The sequence below is a fragment of the Varroa jacobsoni genome, unplaced genomic scaffold (assembly GCF_002532875.2).
Source record: "Varroa jacobsoni isolate VJ856 unplaced genomic scaffold, vjacob_1.0 scaffold_1303, whole genome shotgun sequence".
Classification (NCBI taxonomy): domain Eukaryota; kingdom Metazoa; phylum Arthropoda; class Arachnida; order Mesostigmata; family Varroidae; genus Varroa; species Varroa jacobsoni.
The window spans coordinates 126,370-138,822 of NW_019214205.1; the positions used below are offsets into that span (position 1 = coordinate 126,370).

At 37.4% G+C, this 12,453-nt stretch overlaps 1 protein-coding gene and 1 long non-coding RNA gene across 4 annotated transcripts; one reads left to right on the plus strand and one right to left on the minus strand.

Annotated features, from left to right (window-relative positions):
• Window positions 1-1,752: 1,752 nt before the first annotated feature.
• On the minus strand, window positions 1,753-12,043 carry LOC147752346 (uncharacterized). 3 transcript variants are annotated; one of them, XR_015314307.1, is made up of 3 exons: window positions 11,093-12,043; window positions 4,135-4,230; window positions 1,753-2,192 (listed from the first exon to the last, which is right to left on the minus strand). It is a non-coding gene; the product is annotated as an uncharacterized LOC147752346 (long non-coding RNA). The 3 variants fall into 3 exon arrangements; XR_015314306.1 differs by lacking the exon at window positions 1,753-2,192 and having other exon boundaries at window positions 3,763-4,230; XR_015314305.1 differs by lacking the exons at window positions 1,753-2,192; window positions 4,135-4,230 and adding an exon at window positions 9,965-10,112.
• On the plus strand, window positions 4,944-7,118 carry UQCR-Q (Ubiquinol-cytochrome c reductase ubiquinone-binding protein). Its single transcript, XM_022847716.2, has 3 exons — window positions 4,944-5,095; window positions 5,897-6,061; window positions 6,765-7,118. The coding sequence occupies exons 2-3, from the start codon at window positions 5,908-5,910 to the stop codon at window positions 6,857-6,859; spliced, it is 249 nt and encodes an 82-aa protein (XP_022703451.1). The 5' UTR covers window positions 4,944-5,095; window positions 5,897-5,907; the 3' UTR covers window positions 6,860-7,118.
• Window positions 12,044-12,453: the final 410 nt, after the last annotated feature.

Consider the following 12,453-nt stretch of genomic DNA (forward strand, 5'->3'; position numbering starts at 1 on the left):
CTCGCTGTCGTGTCGCATAGCTAATTCACTTGTAATGAAAAGCAAAAACATCTTTTGAAGATAACAACGCAATTCGTCCAAATCGACAAGCAGTTATACTAAACTTGTTCATAACAACACCTTAGAAATTACATGCGATTCCACAACAGGATAGGTGTCGTGTTAGGAATGTCTGTTTCTATCTGCAGCCTGCTTGCGTTATGGATTGCATCCGCGATGAGCCATTGCGTCCTTTTAATTTCACCTAAATGGCGTCTATGGTTTGTTACGAATAGCGGGAAACACACGTTGTGTGGGTGTCTAGGCAAAACTGGTGGCTTTTATAATCAGTTTGTTATAGGCTGTATCTATGTTAAAACTTATATTTCAGTGAATTATTTGGGTGTGCCAAAAGGGATGTCCCTTATAAACGTGCTTGTTCAACATGACTGCCATTCCCTTTAAGAGCTTCGTGACTTAAACCGTTCACAAAACTTAATTTAAAAAAAAAAAGTTCCAAAACTTAATTTTCTAAATTTTCGAATCACTGCTTAATAGGCATCTTAAGTGGCGCCACATCGGTGCTACTGGATTTTCTCAAGCCCTACTACTTGGTATATGCAATTTACTATTCTATACTAGCTTGTTAAACTGTTTTTTCAATTATGGGAAACGGATTTTTTACATCAGTGCTTCGTTTTACCGAGGAAAAAGGAAGCTATTATGATTAACACAGACTTCGCCGCAGTACCAAAAGACGAACTAACAATTATCGAACATAAAAAATAGACTCTATCTGCTTTTCCTTAGGAGATGTTCAGGTGTACTGTCCTAACTAGCCATACAAGTAAGCTGACTATCGATGAATTGAAATACTAAAAAGTTTTGAAAGTTACACAAAGAGAAAGTTATGGTTGCGCAGTTGCACTTGCTTAAGATATTGTATTTTTTAAGATTGTTGTCCTGTAACAGCGGTGCCAAAAAACATGCGAAAAGAACATTTTTACTGCACTTCTCAAGGTAAGTCAACATCCTAAGTTGTAAAATCGACCAACGGCCCATCTTCCGCTTTTTTCGTCTATAAGAACTTGTTTCACCGCATATACCTTAGAAACAGGAACAAGCATGTGTTCCAGATCGTGCACAGCTCTGACGACACACCTAGATAGATCATCAGTTAGCGGTAACCTGATTTCTTGTACAGTGTATGGTGGAACCCATGCTTGGCAAAGCGAGTGACGACATGTCAATTACGTCGCTTTGGCACTTTTCATTTGTTGCTCCTCATCGTATCCGAAATAAAGAAACTTTAAATGGATACTCCCAGTTCCTAAAGTTGGTTCTAAAGGTTTCCGTTGCTGGCAGCTCAGAGTGGCATTGTAGGTCCCCGGACAGAAGTTGCGAGTCAGCTAGGAGTTACGTGAGGCGATTTTGCATCATTGTGTCTGGTCCCAGTACCTCTTTGAGAAAGAGAATGTTAACACGATTTCATATTTCGAGGTTCCCCACTGTAAGATCCTCTCAGACGACGCGTACCATTATCTCACAGTCGGGGCTACCTGAAAGCGGCTGCAAACGACAAGCGATTTGGTCACCCATGCGACCAACATTGCATTTCTGTATCTTTTATTTACGTGCGCCGTGAAACTTCTGGCATTTGCGGAGATAGGAGCGATACCAAATACAGAGACTGATATACAAAAGCAAGCGATGATTTTGTACGAGAGGTTAGTGCCCGTTGTTTCGCCTGAATAGAGCTTGTTGCGATTCATTAAATCGTCTGCTTGCAAGATGACCTTGACTCATTCTCTCAGCCATCCTATTTAATCAAAGAGGCCCTTCAGTAAGATAAGAAATAAGAATAGATTTATTTTGCTTCCTACGTCAGGCCAGTTAACTATGTGGAAGACGGGAGTTCGGTAAGTCCGTCATCGATAGTTATTTCCGTCCTCTTGTAGAGCTACAATGAAAAAATTGAGCCCATTCATACGGACGCCTGTCTCGGCCAGAATGAGCATACTCTTTTCCCTCGTCTCCAAGTCAAAGGCTGAGGTGAAGTTGACGAACACCGCATATAGCGGACTGTGAGGCGTGGCCAAAGCTCTCGTAACCTCGACCATGACGCTGCTCGCCGCTTCTACACAGCATCCTTCCGGAATCTATCTTGCTCCATTGAGGTGGCTTACATGCTTTTTAAGTACGTGTCCAGTATCCTAGTGAGCAAGCCGAAAAGCAATTTTTAGCGAACGCTGTCGTTCGCGATTCCCCGCCATGACAAGGGCGCGGGTGGATCGCCCTTTCCTCTGAAAACCACTAATAGGGTAGCATCCCTCTACTGAGCTTAAGCATACCAGTATGTAAAAATTTGTTAAGTGGTACCATTTAGCACGGTACTAAAACGATGGCGCATTTGAGATGCTTACTGCAGGATCTATCTGGATCAGCGTCTTTTGTGTTATGTAGATTCTTAAAACTTTGTGTTAATTCCCGCACTATAAAGCCTTGGTGATAACTTGCGTTGTATTGAGACCCCCTTTTTGTACTCTGCGGCGAAAAGAGGCAATATCGTGTCCCTTAACGCGAACAATGATTTGTGCGTACCGAGAAACTAACCGAGCAAGCCGCAGAATTATAGGCGATTTACTTCTACCCTTTGGCAACAAATCATCTACGTCTACTTGGATAATGGTTACACGAATACGTGTATGATGTATCTGAAGTAAATACTAAATTCGAGAAGTCAGTCGTTTTCCATGAACTAGGTAATATGGTGAAAGAGTAAATATATAACGTTCTACTATTCGACTTTATTTAAAAGAACCCAGTATATCTAATCTCTCGAAATGCGTATCTGCAGAGGACATGCTATGGCTATACAAGAAGAATAGATCTGAATTAAATAAATCTTGTTCTGATCATAATTTAATTATACGAAACCAAAATAATAAAAATAAAAATATAAAGTACAGCAAATTACCAGCTAATAATAAAAATATTAATAAAAATAAGTAAAAGTAATATTTGAAAAATATTATTGTTTAAATATATATAAATATTAAAAATAAGAACGTAAAGATATGTAATAAGAAATTAGACTAGGCTAATACAATGTATACCTATAAAAAAAATTGGAAAAATAAGTGTAAACCAAAATAAAAATTATAACAGTATCGGGGCTATGAATCTGGTAGAAAAACCGTTTGTCAAAAATCGGTAAATAAAGCTCTTGGGTACTGGACTGCTTTACTCTAGATCTGCTAGATTCTACTTGAATACAGCAGTGTGATTGTAAACTCTTGTAGTTCTGACTCTTCATATCTGCTAAATGTGTCAGGTATAGCTAAAATATGATTTAAGTTCGTTTCACGCATCCCCTGAACTAGTCGCCGTGAGAATTGAAAGAAAGTACCCTAACTAAAACATGGTCGGGAGAACAAATTCTGAATCCTCTATTGATGCTAGTGTAAACATATTGTATATAATGCGAATATGTATATTTAACATCGTATCATCACCGGAATGACACATCGTTGACCCTATTCAAATAAACAATTAACACAGCTGTGAAAGCTGTGTTTTTAAACCAATCCTCGATAATTACGCATACAGCAGAAGAATTATGCAGAGACAGTCTACATGACCAACGCTCATAAACGACAATCACAAATGCAGTCACATACTAACGTAGTCGAGGCTAAATATATATTCATGAAAATATCTACATTTGTATATATTGTAGAAACGTCTCTTGCGCAACTTCTATATTTATGAAATATAACTCACTTAAACTTAAGGCTTATATTAACCACAAACTTAAGCTAGATATACTTAGTTTAGTGCTTTAGACATGAGAGTGCAAAAATACTCGGCTCATCATCGCTGTCTGCAGACCTCCGCTAAATTGCTCATTTTTACAGTAACCTTTGTTATCAGTGTTAATGGGACTGGAACCGCGTCCTAGCAGCGCTCTAAGTTAGTTCTCCAGTTTTGTGAGCCGATACTCCGAAGGGTCTTTGTCGCTCCTGATCATTTACTGATGCTTTCACGTATAATGTTTTTTAATATTAGGTAAAGTCTGAAAGCCCCTCGAAATATTCAACAGTTTGTCAAAATAGGCTAGATAGTAGCAGTATCAAGATCCTTGTCTTATCCGACCTCTCCAGATCAATGCACGGTACTTTGTCCTTTGCTCGGTTCATCTTTCCCGTAAACCCTGAGTGCAGAGGCGCAGTAGAGATGGTGGCTTGTGCTCTGGGGTACAAGGTTAAAAATGAGCGATGATGTTACAGAAATGCTTTATCTGTTGAACCTTTGAATGACAACTATCAGTTTCCATGCAAAACATGCAAATACGATATGTAGTTATGATGAAACAAACTTAAAAAATCATGTTCGCCAGAGCTCATTGAAGTGTGTTCTACACAGAACTAAAGATTTCAGCTGTAATCTTGGCTAATTCGACGTAACCGCTTTGAGAGAACAGTTTAACACATTAAGGTCACAATGAGATCGTATTAGATTTATTTACTCAGAACATACAACGATTGTCATCAGATTTTGGCACACTTCACCAGCATAAACGTCGACCCAAATGGCGCTGTACCGAAATATAATACGTGACTATGGAGGCTCAATATGCTATAGCCTTCGCCCCCAGAAAAACAGGAGAGTAGTAAGCACCCCACATCATTTTTATAAAAGCGCATACAGGAGGTATCTGAACAAAGATCCCCAGATGGGTGTGTTTACTACGTAGAGATACATAAAGAAACTTTCAAAATAAAGATAGCGTTTTAATTCTATACCTAACATAACAAAATATTTCTTGATCTTTAATATCGACTCAATAATTCTAGTAAATATATATCGTAGAATGTGCCATAGGTAAAAAAATAACATAATTGCTTTACTTATGAGAAATGCGTCCCAAAAGATTTGTCGCTTGGCCACAAAAGAGAAGCGATGAGTGTATGCCGTATTAGCTACAGCTGACGGTATTTGAATAGTGCGCGACCCGCTATTTTTAATTCGTCTGCTATCCGAAAGGTTGTCCTTGTGGGACAGAACAGTCGACACAAATTGTAGGTGGTGTTCTCGTGTGCTGTGATTTTAATCGGTGCGTATTTCATGTCTTTGTAGAATAAAAGTGATATTTAACATACGGACAAATAAAGAAAAGATCGTAAAGTTAAGATCATGGCGAAATATTTTTCCTAACGAGAATATACTTGTACGTAAATTTTCGGCCTCGAGCTGCATACTTAAACGAACTAATTATTTTGTTATGATCGGACTATTTGATATTGTTTGAGCTTATTGATTTCACCCCAAAACATTGAAATTATCACATCTATTATCGTGTGAAGACTCGCTTTTGAAAAGCCGCACAATCTCCCCATCTAGCGATACCTTAACACAGATCAATTCACTACTTTATTGGGACTGTGATTATTCCATTCATGTCAAACCTCTGTCAATATATATTGAATGCACCGACTCTTCTTAGGAGCGCTATAAATGAACAAGTTTAAAATTCGCTCAGTTTGCTTGAACAAGTCAGAGTGTTTAGAGTGGGAAATGATACAATCTAAGCTATGGTCCTAAAGCCTTAAAATAGTCATATAAAACATCATCGTCGCAATTATTTTTCAGTGTTCGTCGAGGAGGTTCTGTTTCGTGTGTTATTGCATGATGTACAACAAACACAAGACTTTTAATTTAATGTAGTGATTCTGATCTATGGAGCTAGTTTAAAATAAGCGCTGACATGCACTGCCTTATTGATACAACGCGATATATAAATATATATATATATATATATATATATATATATATATATATAGGCAAGTGTATAGAACACGAAAAACGTTAGTGTCATGCTCGTACTGCTGTGTCTAATTACGATTGTTATTTGTAGAAAACGCAAGAATGGGAGGACAGTTTGGACATCTGTATAAGATTCGCGGTATAATCTACTACCGTCTGTCACCGTACGAACTTAGTCCGACCAAAGGATTCTTGAGCAAGGGCATTGCTAATACCATTCGCAGAACTATGAATGAGCTTCCCTACATCGCACCACGTAGGTATTCCAACACTGTCATTATCTAGTTAACGGTGTCGTATTTTTATACTGCTATCAGAAGTGTGTTTTAAGGACTAACGTGTAAGAGAGTTCCAAAACCAGGTGTAGGTCACAGATAACACCTCACTATAATTCTCATATAGCACAAATAGTTATTTGTGCTTAGTGGTAACAATGCCTCGGGGGCAATAATCCGCTTTGTAACCTAGTCTTAACAACAGCATGGTCGATAACGATTGCAGCAAACTTTAGCCCCAAGTCGTTTAATCTACCTTATCCCCTTGCTATCAAGAATTAGCAATAGTTCGTTCCGCTTATCTCCGTAGAATATCCTAAAATATATAAAGATTACAATGATTAGTCCCTTTACTAAAGCTTCGACTAATATGCGATGATAAGTAAAATATCACATTGTTTTTATGTGTATATATTTTATGTATATACAACTATATATATGTTAGGCTATACACAAATAATGTAATAAACTCATTAAGAGCCAAACGCCTTGCATTTTGCAAACGCCGATGATCGAGTCGATTGCCCCGCAACTTATATATGGGTCTCTTACATGTAGCATGATGTATGCAAATTTAGTATATAACAAGTGGTGAACAGTAGCAGGAAGTTTCACACTCATCGGTAGATCTGAAAATATCTCCTATATATGTAATGAGTATACCTTTCTGTTTGTGTGTTACAGCGTTTGCCATGACATGGTTTATCTACGATTATGCAGTCGCGGAAAACGCGCGTCTCTCAAGGAAGAATCCGGATGACTATGTGAACGATCAATAGCTTTTTTAAGGGCCTGAACAAATTGAAGCTTGCAACCTGAGCAACACTCATAGTGGGCGTAGAGTGCAGATTATAACAACAACAACCACGATTATTTCTTTAAGAAATTCGTTTATGACAATGAGGACGCGTCATAGCCAGTGAAAAAGCATGAGGGCAAGTACTACGTCCATGTTGACCGTTATTGGAAATTACTGATACTAAAAACTTCTACATGTTGAAAATAGTGGGAAATAAATTTTAGGCACAGTAAATACGACCACGAGACATTTTTTTTCAATTCTAAATGTGAGACATAGAGAGTCATTTTTTATTTCGATGATATTTTCCAGCACCGAAAAAATATGCAAAGGTATGCATCCGTGTAATATGATTTTTCCCGTTCTTAAGTGAAATTATTTCAAGAGGTTTTTCTAACAAGATTATCACAGTAGGAAAGAGGTCATATAAATAAGTAGAGATTAACTAGCCAAAAGCCGAATATTAACTCATGCGGCCGGAAACATAGGGCTAGGCTGCATTACGTAACGATAATTTGGGTGTACTTCAGGATTGTCAGGAAAAGAGCGAATCAAGTACAGTTTCAGATAGCACATGGCGTTAAGTAACTACTCCAAAAATATACAGGACGAGTGAAGTAATAAATTGTCACGTTTTTAAGCTTCATACTATATAAAATTAGCTCTACACTTCATAGGCTTTCACGAAATTTTACGATTTTCGATAAATTTTATATTAGAATAATATTCACTTTCTTCGTCGATTGTCAAACACGAGCAAAAATAGATTGTGTTTTACGAAACTTCATAGAAGAGAATATTACAAAAATGAAATCTAAAATTTAAAAATAGATTGTTTACGGTTTTGAAGATGCATTTGTGCCTTTTCAGTAACGGTAATATCATAGAACAGCTCTATTTTAAAATGTTTTATGCCACTAACTAAGTTTTGTTGCCTCGTTATAGACCCTCAACATGTTAATCATTCCATCGTCTGGGGCTTTTAGAATAGTTTATCTAGTATTACAGTAACAGATAAACTGTACGGGTTACACACGAATCGAAAATATATTCTGGCTAGGCAGTACATGTTTGTATACAGGCATACGCAGCATTAATTGGGGCTATTCATGGATAGATAACTGTGTCGGCCCATTTATGATATGCTTTCGAAACTCCAACATATCTCAGTAGCATTCACTCAGAAAATAACGGCTTTCATAACTTGCTTACGTACATTTGTTTTTAGTTACACTTTCAATCAATTAATATTTACGATGTATATATTTTTTAGAGAAAAGATGCGACGGTAGCTCGTTGATTAATTTAAGTTTTTATAATAACTTTATTCAATAACACTGCCTATTCAACAACGGCCATTACGCTCTTAGGAGGAAATCTCGAATGGAATACTGTAGTTTTGTACATGAAGTGTTTGATAATAAGCCGAACACTTATTAGAAACTTAGAAGACAATGATCTTTAAACATAACGGACAAAGGTTATGGATGAACCTATTATATAAGCAATAGTCTCAGAAGACCAAAATCGCACAATCCCAAAGAATACAAGAAGTTTTCCAAACTTCGGCGGAATCACGAACAGGTTGGTAGGAATTACCCCACTGAATTCAATTCCTACGAAAAACGACAAAAAATAAAGGCTTTTTGCAAAAGCCTTTATTTTGAAAGCTAGAAGCTTTTACTTCCAATACTCTCAATCCGCGATAGTGCTCGCGGCATTGTTGCTCAGATCTAAGTAATTTCAAATGTAGAACGAGTAGACTCTGTAGTTGTATCCACACTGGCGGAACGTAACTGCCCAGAGAACTAAAATTGAGAACTCATTTTAAACAATTTCATTAAAAAAATGAGGATTGATGGTTGTAAGCCAGCTTAAGAATGATTGCTCATTAATGGCAAAGATGATGACAAGTGATGTGATTCTGTATTGAGAATAATACTTCTGTCCAATTTTGGTTTGCTTACGTAACCTTAAGTTGTGATTAAGTTACCAGTATGCATGAATTCAGCAGAAAAATGTCAAAATGCTTGACAACGAGAATTAATGTTTCTAGTAAGCCAAGTTCATGCTTACGGTCTATAAATAGAAAAAAAGCAACACATAGGTCACTGCGCGAGATCGAATCGATTCGCGGAGGCTCACAGAGCTGATCAGCGCTAATCTCCGCGACTCTTTTCGTAGGCGAGACAACTGAACAATGGCATCAAACGCACTAACCAGCTACGGTGATACAGAAGTACGGGAGAGAAAAAAAGATGGAACAACTGGGCAGCCGAATAAAGGAAACAACGTTAGATGCAGACGGACCCTCAGGATTTTGTGGGCAACTAGATGCCAATTCATGAGATACCATTACACAAACGGGTACATTGGAAGAAAGGGGTTAGGACACTTCGAAGGTTACAGCTGTCCGGGAAACCCTTAAGAAGAATGGACGAGAACTCGACTAAAAGATTCACGAATCTGTCAGCCGTCTTTGTAAAGTTTGATCTGAAATTTATTTGAATCAGTTCTAAACAAAAGCCCGAAAATACGAGGTACACAATTTAATGGGAAAAGTCCCTAAGTATCAGGCAAATAAGTCAGCAGTGAAGTCTAGCTTGCATAATGCATTGACTTTTAGCCTTCTTATAAAAAAGCCAAGCCTCTGACAAGCATTAGATAGTTCAACGCAACAGGAGCACCAGTAAATGGCCGTGTTCCTTAACCTGTTCTATAGATTCTATTCACTAAATGCAGTAGTTTATGAATTCCCCTTTTACAGTAAAATTGATAACAAACGACTATCGTAAGCTTTGCGGTCTCGCTGTCAACAGCAGTGCTGCATTAGTCGAACAAAAATTAGAATTTGAAATGCTCAAATCGGCAAAGTTTTTTCTGATTCTAATTCTGATTCTAACTGAAATAAACCTTACAAAAATTTAAATATGCGTTTCAACCAAGTTAAGGGTCCCGAAATGTTCTACTAGAAAGAAAAATAAAATGATTTACATGTAAGCACCTCTCAGAAGTAAAACCGAAAGCCGATTTACAAGTCTACATAGTAAGTATTATAGCTACAGTTCTAAAAAAAACTGCATAGTTTGATATATCTGTGTCCAGTATAGCAACTTATATTCTTTGATTAACAGAGACGGATTATAAACCTGTACGGCACGGAGCGCAATATATACGGAAATCGTTGATGAACCCTTGCTCTTCTCTTCTCCTTGTCAGTCGCCCGGTCTTACCTAGGCAACGGGTTAAAATGGGTAACGTATGAGCTAAGTATAGTTGAATTGTGCCAAGCTAAATATCAACACTGAGACATGCAAACAGTTATTGTCACATGTCAATACGCAGGAAAAAAGTGCCACATATATAGAACTTGTGAAATAAAGTTTCGTTATTATGTCAGAAAAAAATGTCGAAAGTGTTCAACAAATGAGCTAGTTTCAACAACGCTTTGCCGATTACCCTACCACTATCAACCAACTGATAGTACTGACGCCAAGTAACCTATGGTAGACGAGAACTAGCTGTCATGTGATATCAAGCAAGAAAAAGAACTTGCTGAGGCGCTATTCTAAGTCGTCTTGTTAATTTCAGATTGTAAAAACAGACGACTAATCGTAAAACTTTTGCGGCGATATCATGTTTTAAGCAAGTTGAACATGTCGCAACCACCAAAGGATTTGATCCTTGCTACCTGTTTGTCAATAGTCTGAGCTGATAAAAGGGGCCACGTTAAAAATGTTGTCTTCAACAAATTTTGCAATCTAAGTTTATTGTTGAGGCTTTAGTTATTTTGTATCAATTGCTTACTGCTTGTCAATTGATTCCTAGAGATCTTTCAGTGCGGCGACTCCATTTTGTTATGATAAAAGTGATATCCATCGCATCGAAAAATAGTTACAGATATATGTACAGGGTTTTGTATTCTACCAAACCAGTCCTTTCGGGAACACTTTCTTTTGAAGCAACTTTTTTATTCATCCTATAGTTCCGTTCACTTCCTAGTACAGAGATAAACGTTTGAAGAGACGTACAAAAGAAGCTCTAGAAACCGGCGATCTAATAGCAGTTGAGTTTACCTACGCATCTGACAGAAAATTTCAGGGTAGACATTAGCACGACGAACGTCTCGTTTGCTGGCCCTAATTTCTGTTGTCTAAGTCAAATAAAATTCATCTTTCACCACCGAGCGCCAGTAGGTAACATATTCACTTACTAATCCTAGAGACACGTTGTAGTCTAGGTTTGCATCCAAGCATAGACAGAATTCGTTTCGTGCTGGGAGCCAGCCGTCTGTCCGACAGAAAGCCTAACAGCGACACCGAACATATAAACCATCGAGTGTGAAGCTGAGCGGCGTATTCGAAATCACATATTCGTACTTCAAATCTTAGCGCCAATTATCCTGACAAATTTGCGCATGCGTTTCGACAAGTTGGACCGAACACGTTATTTAACAGGCGCGCGTAGTGCCGACACAATTAGCATCATTTGTGCCATAAAAGTTATTTGGTATAAGGATGACAGGAATGCCTAGAAAGAAACTGATGAATATCGCAGGAACGCCTAAAGGGATAAATAACAGATATTGCGTTTTAACGTATGTCAATTAAACACTGATAGAAAATATTACGTACCTATCTGGCCATCAACATCCCTCACATCCTCGTATAGAAAAGCTCAATACCGATACTTAAAAACATTTTCTAATTGCCACATAGAAAACACTATGGGAAGGCTTAGCTTTCAGATAAACGATATATTTACAAGGTAATGCGCTAGTGTAATGTTTATAAAATAACGCTCAAAATCCTTTGTTTTCTTTTGTATATACCATGATCTGTGAAATAAAGAAAGCTGCTTATTATGAGTCTCTTTACGATGTTGAGTATTCATAGCACACACGTATTAAAAAGTAAATACTGTTAGCACTGCTAAAAATGCGTTAGATTGTATATGTCCTGCTGGTAGTATTTTTCAGGGAGCTACAAGAATTTAGCTAAAGTTCCTTTTGGGAACCTCAATTTCATACTCATATCAAACTTCTACATTTAATTTGAATCAATCTGCGAAGTATTTATCACATTGACACGTAACATTTTCAGATTTTGAATGACTGTTAGTTGGAACTCACAAACCTATTTCGGAAAATAGAAAGTCGAATTATACATACGAACTCTGTCCGAAGATCGGCCTGGCACTTACAGCGGATTCTGGAAAACGTTACAGTGAGTTTTACTATAGACAGTATAAAAATGAAGAGTAATCAGGTGCTATGTCACATACAAAGTGGTAGAAACAGTTGCCACCTATTTTACGCGAAATCTACAAAAGCCGGAGAAGCAAACTGAAAACGACAAGAGTATTATAAGTTACATATTGTTATTCATCGCGTTTCTTCGTGATTATCTAAGTTTTATAAGTGTGTGTAATACTTTTGTAATAAATATTTGTGTAATATATAACTAATGTGTAACAAATGTGGTTTCGTATCCTCTTCTACTTTAATAGTGTTTGTTCACTGACGAAATTATTTTTTCAATACAAGTAAAAGATATTGACGGCTGGTTTTACCAC

Bases quoted from the DNA above. Each gene is read 5' to 3' on its own strand.
- UQCR-Q (XM_022847716.2), top strand. From the start codon at position 5,908: ATGGGAGGACAGTTTGGACATCTGTATAAGATTCGCGGTATAATCTAC. The intron at 6,062-6,764 runs GTAGGTATTCCA...TGTGTGTTACAG, and splicing joins GCTTCCCTACATCGCACCAC to CGTTTGCCATGACATGGTTT.